The sequence below is a fragment of the Hemitrygon akajei genome, chromosome 4 (genome assembly GCF_048418815.1).
Source record: "Hemitrygon akajei chromosome 4, sHemAka1.3, whole genome shotgun sequence".
NCBI classification, from domain to species: domain Eukaryota; kingdom Metazoa; phylum Chordata; class Chondrichthyes; order Myliobatiformes; family Dasyatidae; genus Hemitrygon; species Hemitrygon akajei.
This window is the reverse complement of record NC_133127.1, coordinates 198,186,516-198,204,097: the sequence shown is the minus strand read 5'-3', so window position 1 is coordinate 198,204,097 and position 17,582 is coordinate 198,186,516. Positions and strand designations below refer to the sequence as shown.

The 17,582-nt window shown below is 44.6% G+C and overlaps 1 protein-coding gene across 1 annotated transcript; it reads right to left on the bottom strand.

Moving 5' to 3' along the window:
* Positions 1-14,818: 14,818 nt before the first annotated feature.
* Positions 14,819-17,294, bottom strand: LOC140727110 (neoverrucotoxin subunit alpha-like). Its single transcript, XM_073044382.1, has 2 exons — positions 17,186-17,294; positions 14,819-16,260 (listed from the first exon to the last, which is right to left on the bottom strand). Exons 1-2 carry the CDS (start codon positions 17,271-17,273, stop codon positions 15,071-15,073), a joined length of 1,278 nt encoding a protein of 425 aa, XP_072900483.1. The 5' UTR covers positions 17,274-17,294; the 3' UTR covers positions 14,819-15,070.
* Positions 17,295-17,582: the final 288 nt, after the last annotated feature.

Genomic DNA, 17,582 nt, shown 5'->3' with positions numbered 1-17,582 from the left:
GGTTGCCTTTCTGACTTGAGATCTGCAACTAGTGGAATGCCACAGGGATTGGTGCTGTGTCTGTTGCGGTTTGTCATCAGTGAATGGATGATAATCTGGTTAACTGGATCAACCAATCTGTGTATGACTCCAAGATTGGGGGGTGTAATGGACAGTGAGGAAGTCTATCATGGCTTGTAGTGGAAAGGCAGCGTACAGCACCCAGGGCATGCCCTTTTCTCACTGTTACCATCAGGTAGGAGGTACAGAAGCCTGAAGACACACACTCAGCATCTGGACAACCTGAGTTATAAGGAAAGATTGAATAGGTTTAGACAATTCCATGGAACATAGAAGATTGAGAGGAGATTTGATTGAGGTATACTAATTATGAGAGGTATTGATAGGGTAAATGCAAGCAGGCTTTTTCCACTGAGGTTGGTTGGGTCTACAACCAGCGGTCATGGGTTAAGGGTGAAAGGTGAAAAGTTTAAGGGGAACATGAAGAGAAATCTCTTCACTCAGAGAGTCGTGAGAGTGTAGAATGAGCTGCCAGCATAAGTGGATGTAAGGGTAAGGAGGCTGCTGCCAGTGCAGGTCTATGGGAGTGGGCAGTTTAAATGATTCAGCACAGACTAGATGGGCAGAAAACCTGTTCCATTGCTGTACTTTTCTATGACTATGACACTTACCCAGTGAGAGTATTCCCACTAATGTCCTAAACTTCGTCATAATGATTGTGACTGTGACTAAACCTTAGAGCTAATCAAATATTTGACACTTTGACCAATCCGAAGCCACGATGCGCACCATGAAAAAGGGAAATGGGATCGAGTGTGAGAACTCTCAAAGAGCTGACATAAACACAAGTGACCAGTGGCCCCTGTCCATTCTGGGATTCCATACAATTCAGAGTGAAGTGTTGTCATTTACAGCAAACACTACCATCCTCTGGAATCTGCACACATATTGTGGTGAACTACATATACCTGTCTAGACACACCATCCCTGCTGACTGCTCCTGTGGCTCCTCCCACAGACCCCGGTATAAAGGCGATTGGGGCCTGAGCCCTGGCCTCAGTCTCCAGGATGTAGTATGGTGGTCAATTGCTGCTTGTTCTTTCTTCCAGTCAATAAAAGCCAATATCTCGCCTCACGTCTCAGAGAGTTATTGATGGTGCATCAATATCTGTGAACATGTCCAAGGTTTTGACCATTTCAGAGGTACAGTATGTGGGATTTGCGTTGTTTAAATTCATATTCCTCTGATGTTTTTCCTTCTTAAGGGTGATGCTTCATGCAAATGTTACAGCAGAGCACGGAAACTGGTCCTTCAGCTCATGTTGACCATCAGGCGGAGCAGAGGCACTGGGTCTGGCTATGTGGCTCAGAAGGGAAGAGGGGAGAAGGGGATTCATTGGTTAGGGGAACAGAAAGTACCGGTAAGTTCTGTGAACAAGATTCCCAGATGCCAGGGTCAGGGACACCTTTGAATTCACAGTATTCTTAAGTGGGAGGGTGAGTAGCCAAAGGTCATGGTCCACATCAGTACCAAAGACATGGGAAGGAGTGACAAAGTGAGTTCAGGGAATTAGGTGCTAAGTTAAAGGGTAGGACCTCTAGGGTTGTGATCTCAGGTTTGCTACATGTGTCACCTGCTTGTGAGATCAGACAATTTAACATGTGGATAAGGAATTGGTGCAGGAGGGAGGGCTTCAGATTTTTACATCATTGAGCTCTCTTCCAGGGAAGGTGGGACCTGTACAGAAAGGATGGTTTGCACCTAAACCCAAAGGTGACTAATATCCTAGCGGGAAGGTTTGCTCGTGTTGCACGGTGGTGGGGGGGGGGGGGGGGGGATGTGCATTAAATTAGAGTTGCAGGGTATGGAAACCAGAACACCAGAGTAGATAGAGGAGTTTTTGTGGAGAAAGATGTTCTTAAGCCCACATACGAAGTCAAGAATTGAAAGGTCGAGCATGGTGGACTGATATTTTGAGCTGTGTATATTTCAGTGCGAGGACTATTGTAGGAAAGGCGGATGAGCCGAGGGCATGGATCAGCAGGTGGAATTACAACATTGTAGCCATTGGTGAGACTTGGTTCCAGGATGGGCAGGACTGGCAGCTCAAGGTTCCTGGATTCTGTTGTTTTACTCATGATAGAGTTGGGGGGGGGGATTAAATGGGGAGGTTGGCATTACCAGTCAGGGAAAGTGTCACGTTAGTGTCAGTCAAGACAGATTGAAGAGCTCTTCTGGTGAGGCTTTATGTGTAGACTACTCAACGGTCCTCGGGATTTAGAGGAACACACTTGTAGATCGCAGATTGTTACAAGAAACATAGGGTTGTGATAGTAGGAGATATTAAATCTCCACATATTGACGGGGACTCCCATACTGTAAAAGAGGTGGATGGGAATGGCTTTGTTAGATCTGTTCAGGAGGTTTCCTCAATCATTTCACAGAAGTCCCAACTAGAGACAGCTCGATGCTAGATCTCCAATGAGGCTTTGGGACAGGGCAGGTCACAGAAGTTTTGTGTAGGGAAACACTTTGCACCCAGTGATCATAATGCCATTAGTATCGAAGTAATTATGGAAAAGGATAGGTCTGGTCCTCGGGTTGAAATTCTAAATTGGAGAAAGTCCTATTTTGATGATTTCAGGAAGGATTTGGCAAGTGTAGATAGGGACAGGTTGTTTAAAGGCAAAGGTGTACTTGGTAAATGAGAGGCCTTCGAATGTGAAATTCTGAGAGTACAGTTTCTATGTTCCTGTCAGAATAAAAAATAAGGATAATAGATTCACGGAACCTTGGTTTTTGGGAGATATTGAGGTCCTCATGTTAGATGACTTGAGGCAAATTAGGGTGGATACGTCTCCAGGACCTGACAAGGTGTTTCCTCGGAGGCCATTGCAGGGGCCCAGCAGAGATATTTAAAACATCCTTAGCCACGGGCGAGGTGCCAGAGGATTGGAGGAAATTTAATGTTACAGCGTTGTTTAAGAATAAGTCAGGAAATTATAGGCTGATGACCCTGACGTGAGTAATGGGGAAATTATAAGGTATTCTAAAGACCCATTTTCTAAGCATTTGGATAGACAGGGACTGATTAAGTATAGAACAGGATGGCTTTGTCCATGGTAGGTCGTGTCTAATTAATCCTATAGTGCTTTTCAGTGAAGTTACCAGGAAAGTAATTGGATGTTATCTACATGGACTTTAGCAAGTCCTTTGACAAGCATGGGAGGTTGGTCAAGAAGGTTCAGTCGCTTGGCATTCAAGATGTGGTAGTAAATTGGATTAGACGCTGGTCAAGAAGGTTCAGTTGCTTGGCATTCAAGATGTGGTAGTAAATTGGATTAGACGCTGGTCAAGAAGGTTCAGTCGCTTGGCATTCAAGATGTGGTAGTAAATTCGCTGTGGTAGACATTGGCTTTGCAGAATAGCCAGAGGAGAGTAATCTTCAGAATGTTCAAGCACATGCAAACCATAGGAGTAACACTTCATATTTCACCTGGATAGTTTGTTGAACAATTAATTCTCCAATTTTGTGTAACCCGTCTCCCTGTTTTCCTTTCTCTCCCGTTCTCTCATCTATCGTGTTTTCTCACAAACTCTCTTCCTTTGCAACCCCCCCACCCCACTCATCCCTTGTCACTTTCCCCTCTTCCACTTACCCCAGATGCCCATTACCTACACAGTCCTCATAACAGGCCCCAATCTCTCTCCACTGCAAGATCTCCCTTCCTACCAGTGTTTCCATCTCCCCATTGTCCCGTCATTGTCTGGTTCCACTCTTGACTTTCCTGTTTCTTTAATCCAACTCCAGATTCTTTCTGCCTTTGTTTTCTCCACCTATCACCTTCAGCCTCTGTTACTATTTCCTCCCTTCTCTCCCCCACCTGACTCCATCTACCAATCAACTCCTCAGCTGGATCCACCTATCACTTGTCAGCACTTTCCCTCAATGCTTAGTCCTGCCGCTCTGCTCCCTGTCCCTTCAGTCCAAATCTAGGGAGTACCCACAATGTAGAACATCTCACTGCCCCAGAGATCTGCTTCAGTAGCTTTTTTTGTTGTTAATTTTGGAATCCAGCATTTTGCAGTCTCTTGTGTTTTGAGATATCCCCTGACATTGAGGGGAAGGGTGAGGAAGCTGAAAGGTTAGATAGATAGATAGATAGATACTTTATTCATCCCCATGGGGAAATTCAACTTTTTTTCAATGTCCCATACACTTGTTGTAGCAAAACTAATTACATACAATACTTAACTCAGTAAAAAATATGATATGCATCTAAATCACTATCTCAAAAAGCATTAATAATAGCTTTTAAAAAGTTCTTAAGTCCTGGCGGTAGAATTGTAAAGCCTAATGGCATTGGGGAGTATTGACCTCTTCATCCTGTCTGAGGAGCATTGCATCGATAGTAACCTGTCGCTGAAACTGCTTCTCTGTCTCTGGATGGTGCTATGTAGAGGATGTTCAGAGTTATCCATAATTGACCGTAGCCTACTCAGCGCCCTTCGCTCAGCTTCCGATGTTAAACTCTCCAGTACTTTGCCCACGACAGAGGCCGCCTTCCTTACCAGCTTATTAAGACGTGAGGCGTCCCTCTTCTTAATGCTTCCTCCCCAACACACCACCACAAAGAAGAGGGCGCTCTCCACAACTGACCTATAGAACATCTTCAGCATCTCACTACAGACATTGAATGACGCCAACCTTCTAAGGAAGTACAGTCGACTCTGTGCCTTCCTGCACAAGGCATCTGTGTTGGCAGTCCAGTCTAGCTTCTCGTCTAACTGTACTCCCAGATACTTGTAGGTCTTAACCTGCTCCACACATTCTCCATTAATGATCACTGGCTCCATATGAGGCCTAGATCTCCTAAAGTCCACCACCATCTCCTTGGTCTTGGTGATATTGAGACGCAGGTAGTTTGAGTTGCACCATATCACAAAGTCCTGTATCAGTTTCCTATACTCCTCCTCCTGTCCATTCCTGACACACCCCACTATGGCCGTGTCATCAGCGAACTTCTGCACATGGCAGGACTCCGAGTTATATTGGAAGTCTGATGTGTACAGGGTGAATAGGACCGGAGAGAGTACGGTTCCCTGCGGCGCTCCTGTGCTGCTGACCACCGTGTCAGACCTACAGTCTCCCAACCGCACATACTGAGGTCTATCTGTCAAGTAGTCCACTATCCAATCCACCATGTGAGAGTCTACTCCCATCTCCGTTAGTTTGTGTCTTAAGATCTTATATTTCCAATATCCTGCTGCTCGTGTGTCTTTTTATAATATTGACTACTTGGCCCATCTCTGCAATTTCACAGACAAATGAGTGACTTCAGCTTTCTAATATTGATTGGTATCTCCTTCGTGAAAAGTGTTTAGATGGGTCAGAATTTGCTGGGTGTGTCCAGGATGGATTCCTGACCCAGTATGAGGACAGTCTGACTAGAGGAGAGGCCATTCTGGATATACTACTGGGCAATGACATCACTTTCCTGAGGTTGAACATAAAGGGAGATCTCTTGAAAGGATGACGAGCAACTGCAATTGCTCGAAATCTCAGGTCTGTGACTCTTCATCAGAACTGATTCTCTCTCTATATCAGCTGCCTGACCTGTTGAATATTTCCAGAATTGTCTGTTTTTATTTTGGATTTCCAGCATCTGGAACTTTCATTTCATCTCAAGACGACCACACAAGAACACAAAATGAACAAACTCCTGCTGCGGATGTGCAAAGATGGGCACTCCCCAGCTTGAAGTGTTCAGCAGTGGACAAGGGGAGAGATGAAACAGCAGCTTTGGATAGGGCATGAATTCATCAGAATGATTAGGGGTCGAGTGCCTGGACAGTTTATATAGTCCATTCCTAATCTACTCTGTTGAGAACAGAAGGCGGAGGAGTCATCCAGAGGTAACGTTTAAGACAATTAAAGGACTGTTGGTGGGAATTGAGAACCTGAGTTAGAGGGAAGGGGTGGTAGTTTAGGACCTTATTCCTGGACTGTAGGAGATGACTGGAGACTTGATAGAGGTATATGAGATTGTGAGGGGTATAGGTAGGGTAAATGCAAGTACGCTCTTTCACTGAGGCTGTATGAGACTAGAACTAGAGGTCATGGGTTAACAGTGTGGAACAGGCTGCCAGCCGATGTGGTGGATGCAGGTTCGATTGCAACATTTAAGAGAAGCTTGGATAGTAAATGGACATGAGGGAATGCAGGGCCTCCGTCCAGGTGCAGGTCAATGGGACGAGGTAGAATAACAGTTAGGCAAAGAGTAGATGGGCTGAAGGGCCTGTTTCTGTGCTGTAGTGCTCTATGACTCTGACCTGTGAGGTGAACTGGAGTGAAGTTGTGCTGAGGAAGCAGAGGGGTGCATCTGGTTCAGAGAACAGTAAAGCACAGGCTGTAGAACGGGTCTCACGGTGATCAGTCTCACTCCATTTCCTACCTATTGACGTGTCTATCCAACAGCCTTTGAAATGCCACCGTTGTATCTGCTTCCAATCCCACCCCGGCAGCCCAATATCACAATGTTAGACCTCTCTCAATTTGCATTGGGCAGGACAGTGGCATCTGGTCATCAAAATGGTCCTAAGCAGAGTTTTTATTCAGTGTGGTTTGTAACTCCTATCAAGGGACAAACTACAAGCAACATTCGTAACTACTTGTTTTCATATGCAGACACCGACGTTCCCTCCAATTATTTTTTACAACTACACGGACCAACCGTCGCTCTGTGTGGGAAATTTTTACACGGCTTTTAAACTGCACAAAGCTTTTAAAACTTTAAAAGTGCAAGTTCATAAAACTGCACTTTAAATATCGTTTTTGAAAAATCAGATACTTTTGATTTCTTTTTATGAATTGAAGGGTATAATCAAATACAGTTCAACAAAGAAAATATTTCATGTTTTGTAATCTTTTTCTCGCTGCGTGACAACAAAAGCTGTGAGCACGGGAGCATTTCAGTTACTGCGTGGCTGTGCACCTGCGCAGCTTTGAGGAACAGTGAAAGCATTCCTCAAGTTTGAAAAGTCACTGCAACCTCTGGTGAATGTGGATATCTCTCCCAGGAAAAGACGTTGTCTTCCCCAGAAATTGCTCAAAGTTTGCAAACGCCATTCATTAAACAATCTTAGGACAACTATAAAGTTTAATTGAAGTTTAATTCAAGATTTCCAAGATTTAATGGACATTTATATCAAACTATGAATATAGTATAAACCGCTGAGATTCATCTTCCCACAAACAGCCATGAAACAAAGAAAACCACGGAACCCTTTCAAAGAAAAACGTCAAACCCATTCACCCCCCCCCCCGGTGAAAAAACCAAATCGCGTGAATGGCAAAAAAGCGAGCGGGGAGCACAGAATATAAACACAAAATTGAAAGAATTCAGACATATTCAGTTCAGTTCAGTCTACCACTGTGTTGTTCATTATCTGCAGCCTGTCCTAGTCAAAAACACCAAAATAGCAATAAAGAAAAGGGGCGAGCAGAAACCAGAAATTTTCAAATTTGCCGTGATTTCAGTAAGTGAAATATTTTTAACAATACAGTGTCTGTCAGGTTTGCATAATTCACCATGCAGTATAACAATGTAATTTCATCAGAAGAATTAGATTAGATTAGATTCAACTTTATTGTCATTGTGCCGAGTACAGATACAAAGCCAATGAAATGCAGTTAGCATCTAACCAGAAATGCAAAGAATGGTGTTATTTACAAAATAACTGTGAATAAAAAGTAAGTGCTATAGCACACAAATATAAAAGTACTGAGACAGTCCAATATGGGTGCAATACTGCTTAGCACTGTGATGTGAGGTTCAGCGGGGTTACAACCTCAAGGAAGAAGCTCTTCCTGTGCCTGCTGAAACGGGAGCAGAGGCTCCTGTAGCACCTACTGGATGGCAGGAGAGTAAAAAGTCCATGGTTAAAGGTGAGATGTATCCTTGTTAATGCTTTTCGCCCTGCCCAGGCAGCATTTATGGTAGATGTTCTCAATGGTGGGCAATTGGGTGCCAATAATCCGCTGGGCAGTTTTCACCACATGCTGGAGTGCTTTGTGGTCCGATACGGGACAATTGCCGTACCACACTGAGATGCAGTTGGTGAGTATGCTCTCAATGGTACAGCAGTAAAAGTCCATCAGAATGGTAACGGACTTACTATAGAATGGTGCTGTGGTAAGTTGTAGAACACGTCAGAATGGATAACGTTTGGTTCAGCTGATGTATCACTGTGCTCATGCTGTTGGGATGGGATATTCATCAGACTCCAGTGGGTTCCAGGTGATCAGTCTGAAATCTGACGTGTGAGCATCACGTTAAACTGGAATAGTTGCTGTTCAGGGACGAGGTGTTCCCAGAAATGTGAAAGGTCAGGGCAGTAAATGCAAGGGAACCCAGAGGTCAAGAGATCCGGAGGATTGGTTAAAGAGGTAGAAGATTGGCAGAGGACAGGACAGCAAATGTGATAGCTTTGCTCAGGAAGGGTAGCAGGGATAAACCAGTCTTATCTCAGAAGTTGGTATGCTATGGTGGGGGAGGGGTGCTAACGAATAGGTTTCATTTACATTTGCATAGTCAGTAATTAGTTACAGATTGTCAAAGAAACGTGTGGAGAGGAGATCTCCCTTGACCAATTTGATTGAATGTTTTGAAGGGGTAACAAATGTACTGATTTGATAGCTGTAGTCTTGGACAAGGCCACATGAGGGAAAGAACTGAAAAGATGATAGCCCGTGGGGTCCAGAGCAAATTGATTCCAAAATTTGTTAAGAGAAGGGAAAGTGTGATGTTGTGAGATTGTGTTTCTGATTGGAAGTCTGTGACTAGCTGATGGAGAGCAGGTTAGTCTTTAGGATTATTGATAATATTGAACAGTTGGTGAGATGGGCAGAGGGAGGGCAGGTGGAATTTGCTCCAGATAGAGCGAGGTGATGTATTTTGGGATTACGAATAAGTACACAAAGAATGTAGCATGCAAGGCATTGTTGAGAAACAGTAAGACCTTGGTGTACAAGTTCAAGGATCTCTAAAGGCTGTGACAGTGCAGAAGACAAAGGGGGTTCTTGCCTTCACACTCCATGTCGGAGATTATCAGGGAAGAGTGGTTACAGGACAGTTGATAAACCATTTGTCATGAGCAGCTGGAGTATTGCGCACTGTCCTGGCTGCCACACTGCAGGGATGATGTGACCGGACTGCAGAGAGCAGAGTGGGGTCTCCAGGTTGTTGGAACTTGAGGAGAGACCGCAGAGTCTTTGCTTTCCTTGGACAACACAAAGCTCAGAGGGCAGCTGATAGAGTTACGCAATATGTTGAGGGCAGCAAGAGGTATTATAAATCTTTCCTGAAAACACTCTCCTGAATGAGACGGCTTGTGGTTAAGGTAAGGAGTAGAAGATTTAGAGTGGATCTGAGGAAAAACCTTTTGACCCAGAGGGTGGTTGGAATCTGGAACACACTGCTGAAGGCAGAGAATCTCACACTTAAAACATACTGTATTTAGATCAGCACTTCAAATACTTGAATGGGAAGGTATAGACGGCTACAGACAGACTGCTGTGTAATGAGATCAATGCAGGTTGTACTAACTGGCTAGCATGGACACAGAGAAGGGCCTGTTTCTCTACTGACTGACTATGTTGGATAAAGATGATACAAAGCAATTTTCTTGCTGCCCTGCAGGCCGTTATGTGAATGGGTTTGAGGGCAGAGTTGTGCTCTCTCTGGTGGGGTAATGAGTGTCTTAGGCAGGTGCCACAACAGTGCAGTGAGGGGTGGTGAGGTGACCCTCACTCCCGTCACACGTTTGGATACAGACGTTTGCCTCGTTTCCATGTGAGCCATTGGTCAGGATGTGCATCTCATCAGTCATTTAATGCCCATCCACCCGAAGCAGAACAAAGCCTCACAGAGGGGATAAACATGGAATTGGAGACTCACTACTGGGTGAAATAATATACAGAGATTGAGAATACAGAGTGTCAGAGTACAGGGAAAGACCTTTCAGTCCATCGAGTCTATACAAGAGCAGCCCAGATGATCCCACAATTTCCTATTTCATTTTCATTATTTCCCGGCTCCTTTGTAAACGTCCCAGTGAAACCTGCTCTAAATCGAATCTCATTCCAATGACTTGCCACCCAGCTGTATATTGATGTCTGGTCCCTTAAAGGCTCTCTTGTGAATGTTTCTGGAGAGCACGTGGGGACTTCTGTTGTCCTTCCCTCTGAGGCAGATTCCACATAGAGATTATCTATGAGAATTATCTCATCATTCATCTGATGACGGTGCCCAGGAGTCAGAGGTGCTGTTCTGTCAGTGGTGAGAACAGGGAGTGGGTAGGAGGGAGCTGAGACCTCTTGCCCATTTCATTTGTCCATCTCATTGTGATGGTGACCTCAAAGTGAAATGTGTCTGTGAGGTGAGGAGTTCCTCTGGGTTACCGTCACTTTTGCCACACTCACCGAGTCCTGGTGAGGTTGATACGTCCTCTGGAACTTGCCCTGAGGTACTCAGTGTTGCAAATGTTTCCAGTTTACCTTGTGGGACGAGCCTTCCTTCCATCTTTCCAAAGGAATGTTAGAGGATGAAGGTAAAGCAAACCCCAGACAGAAAATAAAGAGGACATCAACATGTGGGGCTCATTGTGGTTGTGGAGAGGTTCAGAGGCTGAGACAGGACATTGAGCATCGAAGGGGAATGACTGAATCACTCAGATAGACTTGGAGGCACCAACGTTCTCCATTCTGAATAGAATCTCCCTGCAACAAGCTCAGAGTCCTTGGTGGTGTCTCTGAAGTCAATAATAAATCTTGTGGGAACAGTTCCTTCCTTCAAGCACAGGTTGTCAAGGCCACAGCTGGGATCGAGAGATAGATGGGACTGAATGGAGATGTTCTGTCCTGTCGATGGTTTCAGAAGTAAACCCACCATTCCCAGGAATTTCCCACATTTATTAATATTCATAGCTTTCCTGAGCACAAAGGCTGTTGGTCAAAGTCCAGTTACCCTGTTGGGTTAGTGGGAGCTGCAGGAACAGAGCTTTCCTTGGAGTGCATCTCTGAGTACTGCTCTCCTCACTGCTCAATCTTGCATCTCCTGTGGCTGATTTCAAGGTATCGTCTTTCTGGTGTGAATTGTTTCAATGTCACTTTGTTTCAGATTCTCAGCATCTGCAGGTTTTTGTGACAAGGTTTATTCTGAGCCTTCAGTAAAACTGGATCTACCAGTTCCAATTCCTGAAGCATCTATACCCAAATGCTTGTGCTCCTGAAACTCTTTTAGATTCATGTCCTTTACACTATATTGCAGGTCAGAAGGTTAATTGGTTACTGTCAATTTTCCTCCCCTCCCCCCCACAACCCAGCATAGGTGTTTGAAGGAAGAATTAAATTCAATTTGTTTGATTCTGACCACAGATTCCAACTATTGAAGTATCTGTACCCCAAACACTCGTGCTTCTGAACCTCATGCCTTTAGATTATATTACAGTCAGGAGGTAAATTGGTTACTGTAAGTCTCTCCAGTCTCTTCCCTCTCACCCCACTCCCAGTGTAGGTGTTTGAAGGAAGAATTAACGTCAATACAGGAAGTGCAGGAAGAACTCAGCTGGTCAGGCAGCATCTGTGAAGGAACCATCTGTGTTTCATTTGCTCTAATGTTGAGATATTCCAAACAAATGCCTCTGAAGTTTCCGATAAAGGTCACGGATCTGAAACATTAACTGTTTTGCTCTCACCAGATGTCATCTGACCCACTGAGTGGGTCCAACATTTTCTGTTTTCATTTTACATTTTCAACATCTCACTTTCCTTTTCAAGAGAATGAGTGGGTGGATTGGCATTTGACTGGGAGTAGATGTCAGGGAATATCAGGGAAATGGGTTGATTTGCAAGCCAGCATTTGTGTCAGTGAGATAAACCTTGGCATCTTTGACAATAGATGGAAAATATTGCCCTTCCTTTCCCAATTTTGTCTTTTTTTTTGCTTTAAGTTTCATGGAACCCATCCATTCCCTCCCACCATCCCGTGGACCGGATTCTGACAGGGGCCGGGACAAAACCATGAGCTGGGAGGAAGTTTCACTTCATCCAGCATGGTGGAGTAATGTGTGATCCAACAGGACAGAGAGAGTGGGCACTGAGGGACGAGGTGGGGATAGTCTGAGACAAAGGAAATGACCTCTGTGTTTCCCATTGGTTTCTAAGGGAAGGGACACAGATGGAGAAAAGGTTATGATGGTGATAGGTTCTCTGGGCTAGGGTTGGGATGAGGAGCCATTGGTGATGACTGAATGTGAGTGCCCCACCCATCTGTTAAAGGAGGTCAGCATGAGAATGGAAGATGTACTGTCAAACTCTGAGGGCAGATGGGAGAGGAGAATGGAGGTGAATTAGAATCAGCAGATGGTTCATCAGCTGGGTGAAACTTTGGCTCCCCAAATTGGGAAAAGCTGAACTGATTGCCACTTATTTATCACTAACCACCCAGTCAGAAAATTTAGAAAAATTTTTTTTGAACAATGGTTGAACACCTTTTTTTCCTGTCACTGGATTTTGCTTCTTATCCCCTGATAGCTGCTTCCTGTTGATGAACTCTCCAATAGCTCGGCCTGTTTCTTGACCATCGTCAGAAACTGAATTCGGTCCAGGCAGCCTGGTTTTCCTTCGTCTTTCTCAGACTGAATCAAGAGGTCAATGTAAGCTGGCGTGGATAACGGGTTTGATCTCAGAGCTACTTCTTCAAGTCTTCTATTGCTCTCGGATAATTGGATAATCAACTCCAGCACTGAATTCTGAACCCCCTCAAACTCCTGCTGAAGCTTCTCCATGATCTTCTCCTGTGACATCTTCTCACCATAGGCTTTCTCATACTTTTCTTTTACATCACCCAGTGTCCTCTTCTCCTTTTTTGTCACCTGGACATACTTGTACTTTTCCCTTGAGTGATGGAACACGCTACACTTACCAGGACAGACTGCAATTTCCCCAAATATCCATTGCTACACACCAATATTTAAAAATATACACAGCGTAAATACAGGGATCGTGGCAAGTAAATTCACATTTCTTACAGACGTTTACTGTCAAAGCATTAGGTCCAAGATCCTTCTTTTCTGTACGTGTGACATAAGCTTCAAACTCAAAGTCTTTATTTTCATCCAGCTTGTTCTGATGCTGCTCCAGAACCTGTTTGATTTTCTTTAGTTCCTCCAGTTTGGTCAGCCCAACTTGGATCTGATCCTGCAATCCCTTCACTGCAGCTTCCAGCTGCTTACGTTCCCTCAAAACCTTCTGGTCAAAACTAAACTTCTTGGTACTATTGTGTCAAGAGCTCTAAAGAATTTCTTCATACTGTTAATTCCCATCTTCCAGAACATCGCATCAAAGTTATCATCGTCTTCCTCTTCACTGCTGTCATCCGCTCCGTTGTTGGTAGCGTTTCCAGAGGCTGGACGCTGGGCAAATACAACGGAATTGTTAAACGAAGTGAACTGGAGCCCCACTTTTATCCTTGGGACATGGTACCTCAGCTACCTTCAAAGCCTCCAGAACGGGGGTGGGGGAGGGGTGCGTTTTCCATCTGCAAAAGTCACCAGAATCAGAATGTTCTCTGCAATATCTTTGCCAAAAATAGAAAGAATTGAATCAAAGATATATTTCTGTGTCTGAGTCAGGCGAGCCAAAGATGTTTGCGTAACAAAACACACAGCATCAATCTGATCAACCCCCTGTAGGGAAGAGAAAAACTCTCGAATGTTGTAAGTAATCTCTTTATCTCGGCTTATCCCCCTGGTATCTCCGAATCCTGGTGTATCAATGATAGCCAGTGAGTAATCGATGTTAAATCCCACCTGATGGTGTAGTTTGTAGGCAGTGATGGTGGATGTCTGACTTTCAGCCTGAGACCTTCCAGTCTCTTCCTGTGTTAACATGTATCTGAAGTTGTCACCCCATTCCACACCCAATATGTAATTGATCATCCCATTGATAAGGGTCGTCTTTCCTGACCCTGTTGCTCCCAGAACCATAATTGTCTTCATGGTGTGGTTTATGCCGGGTTTTCCAAAGGAGCAATTCACAAGGTGTTTGGACTTACCAAATACCTCCTTCTGCAGGTTCAGCATGTAAATGGAAGGGTTTCCTGGAGATATTAATCGTCCTTCTGTGCGACGTTTCTGGTGTATTCCCTTTGTTACTTCTCCGATTTTTATTAAAACCTCTTCACTTGGTACACTGGAACCTGCTTCTCCACAGTCAGCAGACACCTGGACTCTGTAATCTGTTTGAGGTTTCAATCCCGTTAAGTTATAGTGACATACACTGTCTGCTGTCTTTACTTCCGTCCATGATCGAGCCTCTGTGTTTGACGTAACTGATGTTTCTTCTCTATATTCAATCCTGTACTGAACTATTTCAACACCAGCTCCAGTATGACTTGGGCTATCCCAGGACAGTGTTGCAATTGGTGAACAATCCTGGAAGATCGGTTTACCAGGTGAACTTGTAGGAAGTGTGAACTGTGTAGAACTATCACTGGCCTTACTAACCCCTACCCTGGTCACAGCTCGGTATTGGAAATGATATTCCTGATGTGGCTGTAACACAGATATTGTAAAAGACTCGGATTTACCTTGTGTATCCAGAGTTGTCCATTCTACCTGCTGGGTACCTTTGTACTCTCTCTTGTAGCCCACAATCTCACCCGTACCATATCTAGGAGGGTGTAACTGCAGTGTCACACTGTCATGTATTGTTCCAGCAGCCACAGGTCTCTGGGGCTGTGATAGGGGTTCAAAGCATTGGTTCTTTATACATGCACCCTCGTACAAGTAAATAGATGTTCCTATCTGGTTGTCATCTTTCACAGAAGCAACAAGGAACTTTATGTTCCTATCTGATGAGTTGGCCTTGGCAAAATCCAGGAATAACTGAGATTGTACCTTCATCTTTCGTTTTACAATCTCTGAGTGAAACCACTGCTCACTGTGTTGTGTTACACTGTCTCCATCAGCAGGAGTTGGTGCCTGTATCTTCGGAGCTGTGTGAGATTAGAGGTAATTGGTGGTCTCTGACAGATAGACATCCTCCTGATGCAATGTTGTAAAGGTGAAGCAAACCACATAGTCCATTGCATGATCCATCAATTCATCCTCCAACTCACTCACTATTTTCACAGAAGGTACATCATCGAATATCCTGAGATAATGTCCCACTAACTTCATCTCTCTTTCCTTGTCATCCAGCCATGTGATCAGTGACTGGTGTCGGAATGGTGAATCTTCCTTGTTTTTCAGTATATCCATGAGTAACTCTTCCCCACCCCTACCTCCCCGGATGATTGGAAGATCTCTCGCTAAATTCTGCTGGAAAACTAGTTTGTATTCCTGACACAACTCTCGGAATTTCACTATCCTGTCCCTGACCTCGGGAAACTGAATGGCAGCTCTGTCTTTCTCCATATCATTGCATCTCATCACTGCCTCTCCGAGCTGTTCCAGGACACGCTGGCAGCGACTGATCAATCCCACATTTACCTCTCTCACCAGCTGAGCAGCTTTTGAGTCTAGTTTACTGAGAGGGTAAAGCCAGACTGTCATGGGCATCGCATGCTCCCCACCTGGTCCCAGTAAGCTTGGGAGTCTTGCATAGGTACTGATGGCATCTTGGAATGTGGTGGGGTTGCTGTTCAGGGAGAAATCCCCATAAAAGGTGCAGTTAAATTTCTCCACATTTGATTTTTGTTCTTCTGTCATTTTTAAGGAGCCCTCACCCTCAATGGCAATGTTAGGGAGATGTTTAATGGTCGTCTCCATTTTACCCTGGATATCCTGCAATTTCTCTGCTGAGGAAACCATTTGATCAAACACAAAAAAAGCCTGGGCTCCATACAGCACTGCTGTGATGACATGGGTGGCTGAGCCCTCGTCAAACACACTCGGATAGGTGATATTCTGTCCCCCTAAATGGCTCATGGTCAGTTGTTCAAACCGGGTGGTTGTTTTGTACTGAATGGTAACTCGTGCTTGTGGCTTTGATTCCTTTGTGTCACTGAGATATTTTGCACACCCTTTCACTTCCACGAGCCCACACAAGAGACTTGCTTTCATCGAACCCGACACGTTAAGTGCAGAGCATTTCTCATCCATGCTGTCTGATGTAATGATGTGAAACTCAGTGCTGGGCTGATCGCGAGAGCTGATGTTGCTTTGGAGTGTCTGTAAATCCCACAGTGTGATGCCTGAGGGATAAAACAGCAATAACAGTCATTAAATTGAGCTAAAGTGTGTAAGTCGACAGTGTGGATAATGTTAATTTAGTGGATCAGCACACCAGCATCTGCAGAGTCTCTTGTGTTTGTATTGAGCCAATCATCTCTCTGCTCTGGATGTACTTTGTACTGAGTGTACAATGCTTTGCACCTACTGAACTAAATATTTCACTGGTTTACAACAGGTTACTTCTCATGCCAGAACATTTCCCCTCACCCCGGAGACAGCTGGCATCACACTTCCTCACCACCTGGTCCAAAACCCGATTCCAGTTCCACCCTTCTGTGGCGGGAATGTCATTGGCAATGTCAGCTTGTGCCTGAACGTTGTCCAGGTCTTGCTGTGTGTAGACATGGTCTGTCTGTATGCTGTGCAGTTGCAATGGATTTGAACAATGCACATTATCAGTGAATATCCCCACTGCTAGCCTTATGGGAGAAAGAATATCATTTCACAGCAATTGAGGATGGTTGTTCTCAGGGAAAAGTCTCTGTGGAATTGCTATCAGCTGCTGATGAGGTTCAACTGCATGGAGCATATGGACCTTATGAGTGACACGTAACACAAGGCCACAAGCAGTCAAACTGCCACATTAAACCATTGCCTGTTCCTTGTCTGACATGTTCCCTTCCTCATCTACATCACTCCTCACCTCCTTGCCTAGTGGAGACTTGTCAGATGGAGACTTACCTGCAAGTGGCTGTTACCAATCTGTTTTTGTTAAGCGGTTCTGAATGATGTTGAAATCGGCCATGCCACAATTCAGGATGTTTTCCCCAGACTACCCGTATTCCTTTACATAACCAGAGAGTCTGGTGACTATCCTGAGATTGGTAACTGGAATCAACTGCCCTGTATTGACCTCTACTGATTGATATGATTGTATTCCAGTACCTGGGATCAGAGTGTCTGACCGGCAGTCGTACAGCATTCCCAACTGGAAAGGACGGCCCACAGTCGCCAGTTGCATGACCTCATTCATGACTGCAGCAGGAACTGGAGACTCGGCAACAACGGTGACCTGAAATCCAAGATATAGTTACACAGAAAATGCTGAATTCAGCCGGCACACATGGGGTAATGTTTTACACAGAAAATGCTGAATTCAGCCGGCACACATGGGGTAATGTTTTACATAGAAAATGCTGAATTCAGCCGGCACACATGGGGTAATGTTTTACACAGAAAATGCTGAATTCAGCCGGCACACATGGGGTAATGTTTTACATTGAAAATGCTGAATTCAGCTGGCACACATGGGGTAATGTTTTACATAGAAAATGCTGAATTC